This window comes from Eulemur rufifrons, chromosome 16 (genome assembly GCF_041146395.1).
Source record: "Eulemur rufifrons isolate Redbay chromosome 16, OSU_ERuf_1, whole genome shotgun sequence".
Classification (NCBI taxonomy): Eukaryota; Metazoa; Chordata; class Mammalia; order Primates; family Lemuridae; genus Eulemur; species Eulemur rufifrons.
Genome location: NC_090998.1, coordinates 4318538 through 4338605, shown reverse-complemented (window position 1 = coordinate 4338605; position 20068 = coordinate 4318538). Strand labels below are relative to the sequence as shown.

Genomic DNA, 20068 nt, shown 5'->3' with positions numbered 1-20068 from the left:
CAGGGTAAGAAAAAGGGCCGAGCATTCCCATCCACTAAGGCATTTTATCCTCACAGTTGTCGGATGGGGCACGCAGATATCTATTCTCCCACTGACAGGTGGGAAAGTCGTGGCCCAGAGGAGAGAGGCCTGGCCCAGGCCCCACAGTGACGCGGGCCCGGCCCTCTCACTGATCTCTCTCACTTCTGTGCTCCCTCCACGAGGTTGGCTGCCATTCTGCTGGGGACAGAAATTGCAGCAGAGAGCAAATACGATTTGCTAGCAGCCACACAACAGCCCCCAAAGAGGGTCTGCTCTCCCGCAGGCTACGTCGAGGCAGGCCCTCCCATGCAAGGCAGGCGAGGCATGAATTAGTGCAACCCTTCTGGAAAGTCACTGGATAACATGAATCCAGAATTTTAAAATACCATACTCTTTGAACCAGTACTTCCACTTCTAGCAACTTTTCCTGAGGAAATAACCAAAACGAGACAAAGATTTAACTCAAGAATGCAAGAGCTATTTATAACAGCAAACAGTTAAAAAAAGGTCCAACAGTAGGGCCATAAATCGTAGTATATTAATTCAATAGAACATTATACAGCTGTTAAAAATCACACTTTCAAAAAACTTTAGTGACTCATAAAAATATTTATAATTTAATAATACATATCCTACTTTAGTAGGATAAATCTCAAATCTCTATAAACAAAACATACACTCATATCTATGGAGAAAAAAAAGGCTGGAAGAAATACATCAAGATATGAAAAGTGACCATTTCAGGGTGATAGGGTAGATAGGTACTTTTCTGTATTTCCTAATTATAAAAATTAGCATATATTTTACTTTTTACAAGCTTATTTTTTAAACAGAAAAGTATGTGGGGAGGGAGAACAAGCAGAGATCTCCTTCTCCAGCCCCTGGCGGCAATCCAGCCGGGTCACTGCTCTGCAGCTGGTGGGCTGTGCTTCAGAGGGGACAGCAGGTCAAGTGCATGAACATAAGAGTTTGCTGCTCTCGGGAGCTGAGTCCCGCCAGAGCTGAGCCATCAATGTGTTTATGGGGTTTTGCCTGCAAAAAAAAAAAAATGCTCTGCTTTGGGGAGGGGGCAGTGGCCAAAGGGCCAAGGGTCAGGCAACACCTCTGCCACCAGGACCACGTCCTCCCATCCTGGGCTTCCTCTTCCCTGTGACTGAGGATGACAGATTGGTGCACTGAGTTTTAGTCTCAAACCAATGACAATTGAAGGTACAGAGACATGTGCGTTGCCCTGTGCATCGCCCAAATAAAGAAAATGGGGCAGGTGGCAGAGTTTTTTAGTGTGGGCTTGGGTTTTTTTTAATTTAGTTTAATTTCCTGTAGTTGACCTTGGATTCCCCGATAGGTACTGCATGGAATTGATTGCTCCCCAAAAGGCTGTTAATGGCTTTTCTCTGAAACTCAAGTACTGCTAATATGAGCTGCCACTCCATTATAGTATTTGCTCAATGAGAGGAGCTAATTCCCCCAAATCCACTTTTAAATAGATTCAAAAGAGCCTCCTCATTTGAGCAGGCAGCGCTGAGCCGGGCCTGCCGGCCAGATTCTGGGGAGCAGGCGGCCCGGGGAGGAACGGTCGCTCTGCGCAGAGGACCCCGTGCTGCACGGGTGCCTGCCTCGCCTGGGCTTGCATCGTGCCCTGAGGCGAGCTCACTCCCGCTGGGCGTTAGTGTCCCAGCCCAGTGGGCCCGGAGACAGATCAGCAGTGACTGGCCCACAGGGAAGCTCCGCCCCGTGGGCTGGCGTCACAGCGTGTCCCAACTTACTGAGTGGAGACCGTCTCGCCTCGGTGGCCCAAGGAAGATGGCGATGCCTGGGTGGAAGCTGATAGGCTGGGACAGAGAGCTCCTCTGTCCCGTCCAGGCTTCCAGTGATAGGGTAGAAATAAGAGGCTCCCTGTCCCAACCTGGGAGGTCTCTGGCCTGGGACACAGATAAGTCTTCTGTTTTCATTGTCTCCTGCTCACTGCCAAGCCCCAGCTTGTCCTTGCCCACGTGGGAGTGCCTGCCTCCTCCTGAGGCCCCACTTCAGAGTCCACTGTGGATCCTTGGCTCCTCCTCCGTGCCCTGTAGCACCTGGAACTCGGTACTGTCCCTGTTGTTCACATGCCTGCCTCCTCCCCCGCCAAACACCAGGCCCAACCTGGCCTCCTCAGCCCTGTGCTGCAGCAGGTGGGCAACAGATGCTGGCCGGGTGGCTGTTCCTCCCCGCTCCTGTGGGTGCCAGAAGGAGCCTCCACGCCTGGCCACGCTAACTGCATCCCGAGGCTGCCGCAGCCTCCCTGGTGCTGGTCGGGAGGCCCGTCCTCCGCCTCCCGTAGCCAGAGCAGGGCTAGCAACCGTGCCCAGCGGTTGCCAGACTGTCTGCCACCCACAGAAGGAGAGCTCTCCCTCCACCCCCGACCGGCTCTTCAAGATCGTGTTTGTTGGCAATTCTGCGGTGGGGAAGACGTCCTTCCTGAGGAGGTTCTGCGAGGACCGGTTCTCCCCTGGCATGGCAGCCACTGTGGGTAAGTCCTCGTCCCTGAGCTGGGAAGGGAAGGTGGAAAGAAGGAGGCCCAGGCTGGTAGGGACACTCGTGTCTGCTTTGTTCGCAGGGAGGCTGGGAGAGGCAGGAGAGCCCACTCCCCCGCACGCCGCTAGCTGCTGAGCTCACTCTGCGTGTGATGGCCCCTGACTGCTTTGTAAACCCAGCCCCGGGTGTGGAGCCAATGTTGGCAAAGGCAGATTTGAGGCCTTTCCCTCCAGGCCCTCCCCTCCCCTGCCCACTCGTCCCCACTGTCCACAGGGCCCTGGGTCTTCACGATCCCTGGGACCTCCTGAGGCCATGCCCGGCCACCACAGCCCCCTGCCTTCCCAATGGCTTGCTGGCCTCCCTCCCTGCACTGTGTGTGTGTGTGTGTGTGTGTGTGCACGCGTGTGTAGGCTGGAGGCTGAGAGGGACAGGGCCAGTGCTCTGGACGGCTTCTTGTACCCATCAAATCTTACCTGTCCCAGGCCTGCTGGGTGACAGCTGGATTTAGTCACGGAAGCTCGTCAGGATCAGCTATTAATGGATGATCATGGCTTAATGTGTTCCCGCTCTTGGAGAACATTTTATTTAAATGGAGGCCTTTGATCCCTTCACCCAAAGTCACACATTGCACTGGAATACGTGACAAGGCCCAAGGGCATATGGACCTTTCACTTCAAGCTGAATCACGTAACAAAAAATAATTATAGTGAGTGCCTATTTCCCCCAGCTGATAAATCAACTGTACTTGAAAATATGTGATCTGAGTATTTACCAAGAGCTTTTGTAGACATGGTTTCAGTCTATATTCATACCCCCGGGGAACGGGTATCATTATCTGCGCAATACACAGATCAGGAAGCTGAAGCCCAGAGAGGTTAAGGGGTTTGTCCACACTCTCATCAGCAGGTTGGTGCTGACACCTGCAGCCCCCTCACCTTCTAGTCCATTCCACGGTATCCCTGACAACACTGAGCTGTATGCACGTAGCACCCGATGGGTAGTGAGGACACTTTTCTGCCTCGGGAGGTGAGCAGAGGTGGGTGCAGGCGGGAGTGGCTGCCGAGGTGCAGTAAGTCGCCAGAGTCCTGGCCCCACCTCTGAGCAGCTGTGCGACCTCGAGAGGACATGACCTCTCTTTGGGCTTCAGTCTTCTCTCCTCTGAGAAATGAGAGGTTTGAACTGGGTACCCCAAGACTGCTTCCACACCCAGGTCATCTTCGACCTTTGGCTGTCTGCCAAGCTGGTCCTATAGGATAACTGTCTGTGCACAGAGCCCTGCCTGGGGAAACTCCATTTTCTTTCTTCTTTCTTTCTTTCTTTTTTTTTTCTGAGACAGAGTCTTGCTCTGTCGCCCAGGCTAGAGTGCTGTCGTGTCATCCTAGCTCATAGCAACCTCAAACTCCTGACCTCAAGTGATCCTCCCGCCTCGGCCTCCCAGAGTGCTCGGATTAGAGGCGTGAGCCACCACACCGGCCTCCATTTTCTTCCTCTGATCCTAAACTGGCCCTTCCAACCTTTCACCTATGGACGCATCTCTCCCCGCATGCTCGTGTCCCATCCTAACCGCCAGGCCTTTTCCTCTACTGTTACCACATCTGGAACATCCTCCCCACTCCACCCAGAGACTGAGAGCATCCCAAGATCCCAAGACAAGAAAATGGGCCCCTGATGGGAAGGACAGAGTCTACAAACCAAGCAGCAGCTGGGAGTGAGCTGGGCGAGGTGGCGCAGGAGGCAGCGCGGGCTGGAGGGACACTCGCTTCCCTGGAGGACATTCCCCGGGGTTGGGGGGGGGCGGTCATGGCTCTAGCACAGGCCTGTGGGAGGCAGTGGGAGGGACAGCCAGGCCTCGGGCCCGCAAAGGCATGTCCCCCGAGCAGTGTGCATGTGACGTGCCTCTCCTGACAATGAAATCAGGGTCCGTTTGCATTTCCAATTTGTGCCCCTGAGATGCAAGGCTCTGAAAGACAGAAAATCAGACTAATCTGCACTTCCCAGGAGACCAATTATGGAAACACCTACAATTTAGGAAGGAGGAAAAAAATTGAAGTTTCCAAATCAGGATGCCGTTCATCACACTGCTCAACACATGCTGGAGCAGCAGCTCAAATTGGTTTCCAGGCCACACAACTGGCCTTGCTCTGGGACACGTGTCGGCAAGCAGATGTGCACCAGCCACGTGCAGATCGCCCCTCTAAAGAGATGTAACAGCCTCAGAGTCACAGCGCCCTGAGGCCAAATCAGGCCAACCGCACAACAGGGCTCTGGCCAGTCCCCTGCAAGGGCAGCAGCCACTGCTCCAGCCAGTGACAGGGCTTTGACTGTCCTTTAAGGTCCACCTCCACCACCAGAGGGGTCCCACTGACTTCCTGGCTCCCACTGCCTCATGCAAGCATGGTCCGTGCCGGCCCCTTGGCCTGTGTGTGACGTGAGTTGCTGCACCGCAGCCGTGTGACTGGGGCATCCTGCCTCCGCTCCCTTGTGACCCGGCCTGCTCCTTCGGGAGCAGGTGTCTGGGTTCTGTGGGCATCCTGGAAACGGCAAATGATGGTTTTTGTAGAACACTAGAGCTGGGAGGAACCTCAGAAATAGTCTATTTCATTTTGTAAGTGTAATAGTCTCTCGTTTTGTAAGTGAGAAAATTGAGGTCTTTAATCAGACTGATTTTTAGAGTTAACTAAAGCTCTCTAGAACCCAGGACTCCAAGTCTGGCGTTCTTTTCACTGCTCCACGTTGGTTCACATCCCCTCCCCCCGCCCCCCGCCCCCTCTTTAAACCACAGGCAGAACCCAAGGTGTCTCTTCCAAAGGCTGTCCCCAACAGGATGGCCTCTGTCCTTTCTTGGCCACTAGTCTGATTTCTATACTACTGCTCATCTCTGCAGAGAGATCCCTACCCCAGAGCACTTTTCTCCGTGACAACTTGCTAGCACTCCCTACCCCCACATCCCTCCTGTCTTGTGACAGCTTGGGCCTGTCTTCTTGGGAAAGGTGAATGTCACCTTCCTGGGGGCCAGCAGCCCAGCTCTGAGCCATGCCATGGCCCCAGCACACTCCCCAGTGGCTCCTGGCTTCAGCCATCACTCAGGAACGTTTCCATGGCAAGCTGAGGGTCGCCTCCCTGTGATCTGTGGGTGCCACGGCGGAACTTAAAGAGAGAGTACCCAGCGTAGCCCCTGGAACCTCCGACTCACCTCAGTCTACAGATGAGGAGAGTGAACCCCCCAAAATAAGGCGAGGTAATGCCACCAAGGTCACACTGCTGATTGGTGGCAGAGCCGAGACAGGAACACAGAGCAGCAGCCTCCTGACCCCTGGGAGGTTAGAACTGGGCGTGGTCTTAAATCAGTCCCATCCAGGCCTCTGGTCCCACGTCACTCTGTGTTGCTGCGTCTGTGGGACCCTGGCATTCCTGACCTCACGTTTCCACGTGCTGCCTCCCCCTCGCCGCCTGCGTCCTCCTGGTGTCCTCACACCCAGCCCCCGGGGCCTGGCCGAGGCGCAGAGAGAAGTACCTCGCGTGTCCATCAGCAAGTCTCACCCCTCGCGTCCCAGCACGGGTGTGTGTTTCCAGCACTCCTCTGCCCGCTGCAGGCCGTGCAAGACGCAGCTCCCCGTCCTCCGGCAAAGCACCTCGCCAGCCAGCGAGGAAGAGCAAGAACGCTGAGGGCAGCGGAGACCCTGCCACCCCAGCAGCGCCACCTGCCCCTCTGTCTGCCTTGGCAGAAGCAGAGGGCTCTGTCCTCGGCGGGTCTGGCCCTGAGGGCATTGCCCATGCTGGGCTTCCTCCCGTGTTGCCAAGGAAGCAGGCAGTCCCTCCGCTCTTAGCAAGGAAGAAAACACCCTTAGATTCGGCTCCCAGCCTTTGTAACCTGTGTAGCTGGGAGCACTGAGCCCTGGCTTTCGGGTTAAATGAAGCCACGGTGTCCTGTGCCCGATGGGCTGCTGTGACGAGAGCGGGGAGCCCCAGAGCTGGTTTATAGAACCCCACAGCTGCTGACCACTTGGGCAAGGCACGGCCACCCTCAACTCCTGCCTCCTCGTCTCTCAGCGGTGTGTGTTTGTGCGTGTGCATGTGTGCACGCACGTGTGTGTGCAGATAACTCTCGTGTGGATGTCAGGGGGACACCACGGATGGAGCCACGGCACATGGAAACACTGGAAATGTAAAGCAGTCTACTAACGGGAGAGATCGCGCTGTCTCAGCCCAGACAGACCCATGCCTCTCTCTGTCCCTGTCTGTGAAGCAAAGGGCCCTAGACTCCCTGCTGGTCCTGACATTCTGGAAGGGGATGATCCTCCCACCTCCTCCACTCACAGGTCCTTAATGCACTAGCCTTTGCCTGGCGACAGTGGCTGGGATGACCTTTTCCGTTCTCTGCCTCTTTGTTATGTTTAGTCTCCTGTGTCTCTATCCGTCCAAGCTGCTGGTGCTGTTTTCTGTCCTGAGCCCTCCAGGGTAAGGACTCCAGAGGCCTTTCTGAAGGTTGGAGGAGATGCCCTAAAGCTCTAAGATCCAGTACCTTAAGGAGGGAGGATTTTTGATCATCTTTATGCATTTGTGAACATTCTTACAGGATGCCCGAGGAAGGAATGTCTGTATCAAAACACCTGTATTAAGGTCCCTCTCTCTGAGGACTGCTGTGGGGTACAGAGTGCATTTCACTGTTTCCTCTCTCTGGGGTTGAGGACTCCGGGTAGAGTCATGTCCCTGGAGAGATGACTGGGCAGCCCAGTGGAGGGATTAGGAGCTCTAAACCCATCTCAAGGGGGAACCAGGCCTTTGATTCCCTCGCTCCCCCTCCTCTTCTCTCCCTTCCTCTGCTGCCAGCCCCGCCCCTCCTCCTGCTCCACGTGCCTATGAATTGGCTGAGGTATTAAAGTATGACCCATCCCCCCCAGATATTTGAATTTAATTAGGGGCACTTTGAAAGGATTTTAGACAAAAAAAAAAAAAGAAAGAAAGAAAAAGAAAGACAGAGAAAGAAAGAGAAAGAAAGGAAGGAAGGAAGAAAAGAAGGAAAGAGTGAGGGAGAGAAGGAAGGAAGGAGGGAAATAAATTTGGGGACAGTCTTTCCTCCTCCTCCGTCTTCCCAGTGAGGAGTGAATTCCTGGGTAACGGCAGTCGCCTTTGCATCAGCATCCTGCTTGTGTGTGTGGTCTGACCCGATCCTTGCACAGTGCGCCTCGCATGGCACAGTGTAGGTATCGATGACGTCACAGTGAAGAGCCCGCTGCTCAGAGAGGCTAAATGGTTTGATCAAGGTCCCACAGCCCGTCAATGGCAGAGATGGGATCAGGACTCAGGCCAGATGCCTCCCTGTCCAGTGCTCTGTCCACGTCCCACGTTCCCTCCCAGGAGCCACACGGGGAGGGCTGTCACCCTGGGCCTGACGTGACTCCAGACACGTCGGAAGCACCATTTCCTGACTTGGAAGTGAGCTGCCTGTGGCCCAGGGCAGCCTGACAGGCCCGTTCCACCTCGCAGGCATCGATTACCACGTGAAGACGGTGAGCGTGGACGACTCTCAGGTGGCCCTGCAGCTGTGGGACACGGCCGGGCAGGAGAGGTGAGGCGCCGGCCCTGAAGCCTGGGCTCCAGAGGGAGGGCCGGGCGCCCCTGACCCAGGGCCCTTCCGCGGCAGGTATCGTTGCATCACCCAGCAGTTCTTCAGAAAGGTGGATGGCGTCATCGTCATGTACGACCTCACGGCCAAACAGTCGTTCCTGTCAGTGCGACAGTGGCTGAGCAGCGTGGAGGTGAGTTGGCGACCTTCCCAGGACACTTGTGCTCAACCGCCGCTTCCCCTTCTTCTCCGCCCGTCCCCACCCGCAGCCTCTGCACTCTGACTCAGAACTCTCCTTCTCCAAACCATCCCGTCCAGGCGTCTGTCTGTCCGTCCGCGTTCCCAGTACCTGGCCGGTTCCTGGGCATCCGGAAGTGAACAAGACAGACACTGTCCCTGCCCTCATGGAAAGAGGGGACACGAGAAATACAGACGACACTAGTAATTGTGTCACGACTGTGTGCTGTGAGTGGGATTGGATTGGGGGAGAAGGCGCGGAATGGAGTGTCAGGGAAGGTTCCCCTGAGAAATCAGCGTCTAAATTGAGTCACGACTGAATTCTTCCCTCATTCTCACCACCACCTCCCGGCGCGTGCGGCTGTCTGGCTCCCGTGGGCCAGCTGTGCCCTGCCTGGGAGCCACACAGGCGGTGTTCGGGGCTCCTGTCCCAGCCCTTCACACAGGGCGGGCTTGATCCGTAATGCGAGGGCTCCAGGCTCACCCAAAACCAAGGTCTCAGCAGGGCTGGAGAGCAGCTGTGTTCCCTTTGCCTTCAGAATTATCTGTCCAACCCTCCTTTGTTGACCCCTACTTGCAGCGTGTTGCTTTGTGCACGCTTTCTACTTCTGACCATCTGCCTGTTCTCCTGCCGCTCCAGTGTAGCTTCTCAAGGCCAAAGGCAGTGTGGACGAGCCACTTGCTGCTTTGACGGGGCCTCGGCTGATTCCTCCACAGAGCAGTGGAATAGGATGTCCCAACCCCCCTGCCAACAGGACTCATCATCTGTTCACATAAACACTGCCAGGCGCTATCCTAGGACCTGGGGGTTCTGGTGGTGAATGGAAGAGACAAAGTTCCTGCCTTTGTGGAGCTTGTGTTCAGCTCTCTGCTCCGGGGCCAGGAGACCTTGCGTCCCCTGTCCCTTCCTTACCACACTGTTGTAGATCACGTACTTGCCGGCCTGCATGCCCTGCTGGGCACTGTGCCCCCCGAGAACAGAAGCTGCGTCTTTGCCACAGTGACCCTGGTGCTGTGGATGGTACCATATTGCAGAACACTAGAGCTGTTAATTTCCTCGTCCCTTTTGCCCTAAGATCCGTGATCTCACCCCACGGAATCTGTTTCTCTCGTAGTTTCACCGCCGAGACCACTCGCTTTCTGCACTGTCAATCTCGTCCTTCTAGCCACCAAGAAAAACAAGGAACAGTACGGAAGCCAGATTCAAGGGTTTCTCAGAAATTTGTTTAATACAAATTAGTACACAAAATTGACTCGCCTGAAACACTTACAACTGAGAAAACACAAGTGTTGAAAGGTAGTGGATTGTCCGTACACCGAGCTGGTAATGGAAGCCAGTGGTGTGAGTAGAGCTGGCAGTAATTCCTGTTTAAACTTTGCAATTTATGACATGATTTTTTTCTTTATTTCCTTTCTGTTGTTGTTAGCAACAGGTTTCTTCCTCACAGAGGTCAAGGCCAGGAGAGACTGTAGGGATGACCTAATCCAGTGGTTTCCAGACTTCCTTCCTTGGAGCCTGGAACCAGACTGACAGGCCCCAGAGACTGGGGCAGGCCGGGGAGGTTTAGTGGTCACAGTCCTGGGCCCCTCACCCCTGTCTCAGCCAGAGCTGCCCTGCTCACTTCAGCTTGTAGATTGGAGGTCCAGCTACAATTTTGTTGGACAAAAGGGTTTGCCTTTGAAAATCACCCATCTAGTACAGCCATCTCACTCAGAAGTGGAGAAATTGAAGCCCTAACTTCTCGATGGTCACCTGTTTTTCCCCTGCCACAAACATTTAATTGCCCCCAAATATCCAAATTTTGGTATATCCCAGAGCTGGGCAGAGGCAGTCCGAGTGGTCTGGGATTAATGGGAATGGATGGAGACAAAGTTATGGAACCACACTCCCTGCCATCATTGGGGAGTGTAGTTTCTAAGGCTCCTGTTTTGCACAGACAGGCCGGGGTCTAGCAGGAGAGGGACAACGTGAGGTTGAATTTGGTGGCGGAGGTGAAGAAATCGCAGCAGGCCATGAGCACAGCGTGAAGTATGCGTTTAGTCACACTCCAGACATGTTCCTTGGTGGGACAGGGCTGAAAAGCATGTGGCTGCTAAGATGCCCATGGAAGCCCTGGTGCATCTGTGGGCTCGGAAAACCAGACTGAGGCGGCAAATCCATGCCTGGTTAACCCAGAATTGTCTATGTATAGATGGTGCTTTTCTATATAATTTGTAGTTTGAGTTTTTTTCTTTTTTACAACTTTAGCAGAAGATATAGTTAAACTCTAAATGATGACTTTAAACCTAGATAAATTTCAGGATCACCTGTCGAGCTTTTAAACAAAAACAGATGCCAGGGTCTTCTCTCCCAGATAGAATGATTCGAGGCCCAGAAAAAAAAAAAAAAATTTAACAGCTCCCCAGGGATTTTGATTCTCAGCCACTGGAGTCCCCAGACTAAATATTACTAAGCACTTCTTGAACTCTAACAGACGTGGCAGCCTCCTGGGGATCCTGCTAAATGCAGACTCTGACCCGCAGGTCTGGGCTGGGTGCTGATTCTGCGTTTCTAGCAAGTCCTCAGGGGAGGCTGATGCCGCGGGTCCAGGGACCACCCTTCAGTAACAAGGCTCCGAGTCAGTTTCAAGGATTCTCCCTCACGGAGGCTTTGCTGAGCACCGACAGCATGTCCAGCACTCACTAGGCAGGACTCGGTGCGCCAGCCCAGGAACCGCGTTCCGTTCAGTGGCACGGGGTTGCTGGAGCACGTGCCGAGGCTGTGTCGTGTGGCAGGTGTGGAACGGTGGCATCATAAATGCAATCATTCTCCGATTCTTGAAAAGCTAAGTCATTCTGCCTTGGCAACCAGCAATCAGGGGTGTCAGGTGATAGATTAAGACTTGACACCTAATTTGATCTGAGGGGAACTGAAAATAATAAGTGCTTTATATTTGTGGAGCGCCTTATTTTTCCAAAGAGCTCTGAGCACTTCACCAGCTCCCTCACCTGGAAGGGAGGGTGGAGGGCCTTTAATAATGGTCTTCAAGGTTCTGGAGCCTTTGTGTCAAGTGCACGGTGGCCAACGGCTGTCCGTGCCCTTCCTCCCCACACCTAAAAAGCAACACAAGACAAAAGGGCTTCCACTGCGTACATGCCGTACGTGGGAAAGGCGGACTCTTGGAAGAGCTTGTGTGGGACAGGAGCACGTGCTTGGGGGAGGTAGTGGAGCTCCCTGAAAAGGAGTTCCTGCCATGCCAGCCTGCCACTTCCTGGCAGCAAGCCTTTGGCCGATCGTTCAATGAGGGATGGGCCAATGCTCTGAAGGGCTCCTCCTGGCCCCCCAATTCAACAGTGTACGACATTTGACTCTCCCAGTGGGACCAGGCTGGAGCAGGAGTGTGTATGGAGGGAGGACCCTGGGGGATCCTTCTAGTCCAGAGGGAACCAAAACCCTTTGGTGTAAGAGAACACCCACCCTGCTTGATGTGGTGGGAAGGTCCTGCTGTCACCATTGCTCACCTACCCCTCCCCAGCTGCACAACTTGATGTCACCTGCAGGCCTTCTGCAGAAGAGGCCCACGCTGGGCCACACTCACTCTGTGCTGATTCTCCTGGGTACTGTATGAGAAGTCACCAAAGTTAGTCATTCCTGCCAACTCAGCATTCCCAACCCTCCCCCACCTCCTTGGCAGACCCTTTGGGTGGAACTGGCTTAACCATTCCAGCGTGGAGAAAAAACCAGTCAGGCTGTAAAGGCTCCGTGTTTGACCACGGGGCACACTGAACATCGGAAGACTTTGGGGCCTGTGTCAGGTAGAGAAAATAGATCTGGTACAAGCCTGTACGGGCTGGCATGTCCCCCAGATCCAGACTGTTGGTCCCCAGTGTCTGCGGTCCTGGGATGCTGTACTTCTTGTTTAGATCCTTTTGTCATCCTGATAGCACCATGTTGTTAGGCCTGTAAATCCAAAAAGTGAAGGAACTCTCTCTGCGCTGGAAAAAACTTGGAGATTAGTCTAATGCAACCTTTTGTTTTATAGGTAAGAAAAACTAAGACCTAAAAAGAGGAAATGACTTGTCTGAAGGAACCCACAGCTCGTCAGTAACCAGCCAGATCTAGAATCCAGGGCTTTGCCACCGCTCTGTGCTTGTCTCTTGTCCCGTGCTCCACGACTGGAACCTGCTACTGAAAAACAGGGGTTCATTTCTTTTCCAGTCCTTCTCGCTTCTGTCTCAAAGCAGAGCAGTCCTTCAGCTCAAGGGGGCCTGGCCCACTTCTCTCTCCCTCCCTGGGCTGCTAGCGAAATCTCTTTCTGTGATCTTTGTCATTGGTGACAAGGTACAGCATGGAGCAAAAAATAGCAGTTTGATTTTTTTCCCACGTTCCAAGTTGAGCTTGAAGTGCTGGCAGTTTAAAACGAACTACACAAATAAATCTTGTTTTGACTCATAGTCCAGGGGGTGGATAAATATGGAAACCCCCAAGATATAATTTTGCAGTCATTTTTTTCTTAGCATAACTGCATGCTTTAATGTGCTGAGAAATTTTTTGTTCTGGCTCCGGAGAAATAGCAGCACTATCTCAGCTAAGTGCTTTTTCATGCCTCCCAGCAAATAGATATTAAAACACACACACAACCAACCAAACCCAACAGCTGCACATTCTGAGCTGAATGCCAATCCTCTGCTCCAAGTTGACAGCTCTTGTTATTTAAAGTCAGAGATGGGTGATCTTTTGAATTTCAACAAGTCTGTCTTCCAACAAGCTCAAGTTCAGAGAAAGGCAGCTAAGATAATTGAAGGTGTAGGGAGGGTTCTCGGTTAGAGGGTCATAGAACAGAAACCGGCTTTAGAATAGAGACTCAGAAAGGAGACTTGTCCACGCTCAGACAAATGACGCGGAGAGATGGAGACAGAGCCAGGGCACAGCTCATAAAGAGAGACTGTGTGCCCAGCTAGGGAGCTGAGATGTCTTCACCCTGACCCGTCATGCCTGTGGGATTTGAACAATATCAAGGGAGGTTGGGCAGACCTGAGACTTGTTCTCCCCATCCCCAGTGGCTTGAAGGAGGCGCACTTTGGACTTTTAAAAGGAAGTGTTGCTTCATATAGTAGGTAATTATGAGCATCTTTGTGCCAAGCAGTACACAGGCTGAAAACCCAGTTAGGTATGATGAAGGGACAGGATTAGGCAGATGGTTGAAGACTTCTGGGGTCAAAGTCAGAAAGGACCATGAGACACCTATGCCAGCACGAGCTCCTCTCCACGCTCCGGCATCAGAGGCTGATCTCGGGCCAGGGTGGCGAGGACTGACTGCCCGTGATAGTTAGCACACTCTCTGGCCTCATGTGTGTTCTCTCTCTCTCTCTCTTTTTTTTTTTTTGGCCAAATCTTTGGAGATGGGCCTAATTCTCCTTTACCAGTGGCAGGCCAGGCCCATGCGAGGAAGTGGGCTGACCAGAGTGGCTGTGTGAGAGGAGCAATGCGAGAAACAGAAACCGCAGCTCCAGCTGGGTGCTTGGCTTTTTTTCTGCTCCTTCTAAGCTCCTTTATTTGTATATCCAGGAATTGCTTTGTTAAAAAAATAAGAAAGAAGAGGGCTGCCCTTTCTTCTCCCAGAGGCAGCACTGCAGCGCGGCGCGCAGGGCCCAGATGTTGGGCTTATGACTCATTTCCTAGCTCGTCCTGTCTGATCATCCAGTCTCCGTCACCCCCTTTGCAAGTGAGGAAACCAAAGCCATCACCCGTTCCAAATAACAACAAAATCCGGGTTAGGATTCTGCTCTGGGATCTCAAGTCTGATGCTCATATTTTCAGATTTTCCATGTCAAGAAATCCCACAAGCCTTAGTCATTCCTCACACATAAATCTACAAATATCTCTCTCTCCTGTGCTCTAAACAGCAAGCTGTTTGGCCCACTTCCCTGCTTCCTCCTCTTTTCCTCCTTTTCTGTGACAAACTCTCGCATAAGTATTCTGTGGCGGCGCAGAGAAGGGGGTGTTCCCATTAGCCCAGGCTGTGGCTGATGGGGCCGCGGACGCTGGCTGTGCCGTGCGTGCTCACGGTCGAGTAACTGGCACGCGACGCCGTCCACTCAGCGCCTCGCCTGCGGCGTCCCGAGTCTGGTCCACTTCTGATGGGTCGAGACACTGAGATCTTGTGGTGCCTCCAAGGCATTAGTGCAAACAGTAATGACCGTCTTGCCAGTGGGTTCCATCGTTAGAGAGTTCTAGTTAATAAGATACTGGGTAGCAGAGATTTCATTGGAAATAAGAATCGAGAGAAAAAGATTAGAAAACCGTGGACACAGACACTGAAGAGTCCTCATAATTCAGCGCCTTTGTTGTCGAATGTTCTTTTGGAGCCTCTAAGCCTTAACTTTCTCATTTAGTGAGAATTTTTCCCTCTATTGAACTGCAATAAAAGTGAATGTGCAGATTAAGGGAGCATGGAGGCTTAATTTCCAATGTCATTTCATCCGAACTTAAAGTAGGTGTTACTGCCAGAGGGACCCCGACATTCGAGAGGCTGAGGGAAAGCAGCTGAGTGTTGGCAAAACCAGAACTGCCTATTAGCCTCTGTTACCCCGCAGCCCCCTCTGCCTATAAAACATTTAGCTACAGTGAATAACTGTTTGTTACCAAATTATGGTTAAAAGGCCCTAATTAAATATTTGAAAAAGTGAAAATAAAAGCCGTCCTACATGTGAACATGTGCGTGTTTGCGGGCCGAATAGCTGCGCCGGCCCCTGTGCGCCCTGAGGGAGGCACTGTGCGGTGCCCCTTCCCGGGGAGCACGGGGACCCGGGGCGGGCCCGGGCTGGTGTGCCCCGGCCGTTGGAGGGAGAAATAGGGCGGCACCTTGAATGAGCCTTCGACTTGGCCCGAAACCACAGCCTCACAGAGGGCTTTGTCCGGAGCCGAAGCACCCGGTGACGGGTCTGTGGTGCCCGCCTCCGACGAGGCACACAGCAGTCACTGCGGAGCACTGTGGGCTCGGGATCGGGAAGGAGATTTGGCTCCAAGCCGCAGGGAGCCTCCAGCACAGCTCCAGAGCATGTGCGTTGACACCCTTGGTTCACCAGACTAAATGTGCTCACGTAGGGATGCCCTCAGCGTGCTGTGAGCCCTGGCGAAGGACACTGGTCCATCAGTGTCAACTGTGCCCTCCTCCTGCTGCCTGCTCCCCAGCACACCTGGGGACCTGCCGTTCCATCCCAGGACAGGGGTGAGGGGGGCAGTCATGGCTCAGAGGGGACTGGGAGACACCGGGGCAGGGGAAGGGGGGGCAGGCCTCCGGCACTTTGCGGAGCATGGGAACGGAGGCTCCTGGAGAAGGTGGCTGTCCCTTTCAGCTGTTGGGGTAACTCGGTTATGGCCTGGCCTGTTGTGGCAGCAGGGGATTCTCAGGCCCGGTGGCATCTGTCCAGCCATCACTGTACGCCTGCCCTTGGGGCTCCCCTGTGGGTGCGCTCAGTCGAGGACTGTCTGTTCTGCAGGAAGCCGTGGGAGACCAGGTTCCTGTTCTTCTGCTGGGCAATAAGCTTGACAATGAGAAGGAGCGGGAAGTCCCTCGGGGCCTTGGAGAGCAGCTGGCCAAGGTAAAGAGGGGCATCTCCGCCACTTGGGAGCAGAGAGCGGGGCAGGGAGGGCAGGGGGCGTGTGCCCCGAGCCGGGTGGGAACCTGCTCTGGAAGCTGCGTGGGGAGGAAGCAGCTGGGCAGGGTGGGTGTCTGGGCATCACGGGGGCGGCCCAGCGCCTGTGCAGGTGGGTCTTTCCACAGACTGCAAGGCGGAGTTGGTTAGGGACCAGTGGGGGGCAGGGATTATCCTAAACCCTCTTCTTTGGAACCCAGAATTACAAATTCTAAGATGGAGAGAGGTTATTTATTTCAATCCCCCTCTGACACTCGGATCCCACCAGCTATATTCACTTGGTCCCCTCTGAGGATGAAGAGCTCACTATCTGCAAGGCGGTGTGTCCTTCCTTGGACCACTCTGTTCGAGAATTATCCTTTCTGTCAAGAGTGAGCCTGCAAGCCTCGAACTCAGCACAAACACGGCAGAGGCTCTGTGAAACCGTTCACATAAGCATCAGCCTCTGGCCCAAGAATGGAGTCAGCGAGTCTTCTGGCAATCAGGCAACAGGACAGTGGCTCCTGGGCCTCCTTTATGGGCTCGGCACCTGGTTTTCAAGGAACCACGTGTCTCGGAGGACGGGGTGCCTACCAGCCCTGTTATTCTGTGATTCTTAATGTGCTGGCCCTAAACAGCCACTTACGAGCTCAGAGCCTGGGAAAATGAGCACAGATGGTAAGATTCAAGGAAAAAGGAGCAAGAAGGGCCCGTGTCTTTGTGGAAGGTCCCTGGACAATTCCATGTCCACAATTCCAAAATCCAACAAGCTCTGAAAACAGAAAGGTCTTTTGCATTATATCTGGCAGAAAAATCTGGCCAGAAATGACGTGAGGCTATTTATGGTCTTTACCTCACTTTGAGTGACTATTTAAATGTCTCACTGAAGAAATATGAATATGTTTGGTCATAAGATGCTGTCCTAAACCCACTGAGGGTATTATATAATCCATAGTAATACATGTATTGCCTTGCTAAAATGCAAAAATTCTGGATTCCGAAATACATCTGGATTCAGGAGTCAGATTCCAATGACCCCAGAGCTCATCGGTGGTGGGGCCAGAACTGGAAGCTGGAAGGCAGCCCTGTCTTCAGTTCTGGGTCCTGTGCCCTTCTCTCCATCCCCCCAGTGGGGCCTCTACTCTTTGACGGACTGACCTGGAGTCTGGTCCGACAGTGTGGACAGGGAGAGCTGGAGCCCGTGGGCCCGGTGGCGAGGGCAGAGGGTGGAGCCAGGCCTGTGGGGTGGGTGGGGACGCTCTGGCAGAGCCTCCTGAGCTGCGCCACCGAGGCCCCTCTCAGCTGGCCTGCGTCCCCACAGGGCATCGGCCTCCAGGAGAGGCCATCTAGAAGCGCGGGCTCCCTGCCGTCAGCACGTGGCAGGGAAGCAGTGGGCTGTGCACGGGAGTGATGAATGGAACACGGTGAGCCGAGCCGAGGGCACTCCCCCTGTGCACACAGCACGGCCGCATCCCATGGCGGGCTAGACAGTTGTCCCGCGCACTGGTGCTCACAGCCCCAGGTGCTGAAGCAGAACTCCTGCTGGAGTGCCTGCCGACATCTGCCCCAGGGCCCACGCAGTGCCAGTGTCTTGGGAAAAGCATACTGCTGGGAGCCCTGCCACTAACTAAACATATGATCCCAACGGGCCAGCCACGCACCTCAGTCTCCCTGCCTGTGAAGTGGGAATGATATTGCCTGCCCCAGCCTTTGTGTCTGCACCACAGGGCTGGCGTAAACGTGGAACGAGCACTCAGGAGTAATCTGGGGAAATACATAGCGGCACTCAGACAGCGTATGGTTTTGTTGTTTTACAGCTGTTACCGCTCACCTGGGAGGTGGTTACAGAACCTGCATTAGTAAGGGGGCCTGTGCAGACAGAAGCCAGCCGTGCACAGTGAGGAGGGCCACCAGCAGGACCAGGGGCCTGCAGGCAGATGCAGATAGGGTCTCCCACCACCCCCAACCCCCTTCGCTCCCCCTGTGCCCTTGTTGTATTCCCTCTGTTTTATGATTCTAGGAGAACAATCTGATCTTCTATGAATGCAGCGCCTTGTCGGGTCACAACACCAGAGAGTCCCTGCTCCATCTAGCCAGGTAAAGAGACACACTGACCAGGTAAAGTAACTGCCTGGGCCAGCTGGGCCAGCCTTGCAGGAGGCCCTGCATTTTCCTCCGCCCAGACCTCGCCTCTGGGCCCCCTTCCTCCCTGTCAGCCTGGCACTCTGAGTGCAGGCGAGGCGGGCCTAGGCCTTTGTACGGGATTTCAATGGTCAGGGGTGGCCTTCTGAAACACAGTGATGATGAAAAAGAAAGCCTCCCTGCCTGTCACCCCACTTCAGTCTTCTCCTAGTCGTAAAGGCAAGGCCGCCTTTTCCCAGGGATTCTCTTTGTAAATGCAAATCCTCCCGGGAAAGGTCAGATCACAGGGCCCTGACACTGGCTAATGTCCTAGCAGGGATTCGTTGGCAGCCAGCTGGGAGCAAGAAAGGTTATAATATGGATGGGGGTTGGAGGGGCAGGAAGCAGAGCAAGGAGGGGGAATCAATCAGAGGTAACCAAGGTAATGGTGTGAAAGGACCGGTCACAGGGACAGACTGACTCCTTAAGACTCTGCCCGCATCAGAAGCTAAGAATGCAGAACCACACTGGGAACCATTGTCAGTACTTAGGCATTCATTTCCTTCCATCCATCCGTCCATCAATCCAACAAATACTTAACAGTGCCCAGTTTGTGCTCAGCACTTGTTCTGGGGCATTTAAATATTTTTATTTGAGTAATGAAGAACCCAGAACAACTCCTCTATGCAGTAGAGAGGTTATGGGGTACCGTGAGGAAAAGTTCTAGGCTTTTCTCTGCCACTGACTCCCTGGGCAAGTCACCCTGCCTCTCTGCACTTTGTGGGTAACACAGGAACACCAGTCACACCTTCCTTCCCCGCCCACGCACAGGTGGCTGGAGAATGAAAGGGGACGCTTGAGGTGACAGCACTCTGCAAGTGTAAAGCCGAGGAGGGGCTTGCCATAATTTGTGTCCCTCACCTCCTACACTTAATCTGGGGCCGTGGCCACATGGCGCAGCCTTCTGTAGAGTTAACTGATACATTCTGGAGTCTCTCCTGTGTGCCAGTTACTGCACTAGGCTGCAGAGGCACAGAGACGAAAGACATAGTCTCTGTCTTCAAGCAGCTCGTTCTCTGATGAAGGTGACAGCCAAGGAAGCAATGTATTATGATGTTGGGTGATGGGGTTATGGCAGAGGAAGGGTCCGAGTATGTCAGGGGCACTTAGGCCAACCCAGAGTATCAGGGGAGGCTTCCTGGAGGAGGTGTCTGGAAGAATCCATGCTGACTAAGCTCTCTGGCTTTACAATCATAGTCATGCACCCGTCCTGCCCTGGGGGAGATGTTCAGTACTCTCTCGATGCCTTGGTGAGGTTGCTTTCTCTCCACATTGCCCAGATATTGCAAGCTGAGCGTGGCTGTTCCAGGCAGCCAGCTCCCGGTCTAGCAACTTCTCCACTACCGATACCATCCTTCCCACTCCCCCAGGTTTCTCAAGGAGCAAGAAGACACGGCGAGGAAGGACACCATTCAGGTCAGCCACGCTGCCAAGAAGAAGTCCTGCTGTGGCTGACAGGAGGCCTCCTGGGACTGTCCCCACCCAAGCCTGAGGTCACAGGGCGACAACCTGCACACAGGCTCCTGCGTGGATGCCACCCACCAAGGCCCACCGAGACCTTTGAACTTGTCAGTCACTCACCTCCCCGAAAGGAAGGAAAGCACATCCGGTCGGGAGAGCCGTGCTCGGAGCACCCTGGAGTCTTGTCTCCCCTCCTCTCTCTAGACCCCAGATGCCCAGCCCTTTGGTACTGTTTTTTCTCCAGCTTGGTTTCCTGGGGGAAAGAAACAGATGGATTTTTCTAGAAATGCCACCATGTGCCTTCTCCACCTCCCTTCTCCTCCCCTTGCCCTTAGGAGCCTCAGCACTGCCGTTGCCATGGCAACCGTGCAGGGCCCGACTTGCTGCTCCCTGCAGACCAAAGACACACCACTCAGGTGATGCCGGGGTAGTTTGTCCTGCTTTCCTCCGTTCTCCGAAGGCCGAAGGGAT

At 53.9% G+C, this 20068-nt stretch overlaps 1 protein-coding gene across 1 annotated transcript in view; it reads left to right on the top strand.

The window, feature by feature from the left end:
- Positions 1–19591, top strand: part of CRACR2A (calcium release activated channel regulator 2A) — a 69438-nt gene extending 49847 nt beyond the window's left edge. Inside the window, exons 12-17 of the mRNA XM_069490425.1 lie at positions 2398–2530; positions 8023–8104; positions 8180–8294; positions 15821–15922; positions 17976–18052; positions 19507–19591. Coding sequence (XP_069346526.1) covers positions 2398–2530; positions 8023–8104; positions 8180–8294; positions 15821–15922; positions 17976–18052; positions 19507–19591 — 594 coding nt within the window. The remainder of the gene's footprint in view (positions 1–2397; positions 2531–8022; positions 8105–8179; positions 8295–15820; positions 15923–17975; positions 18053–19506) is intronic.
- Positions 19592–20068: the final 477 nt, after the last annotated feature.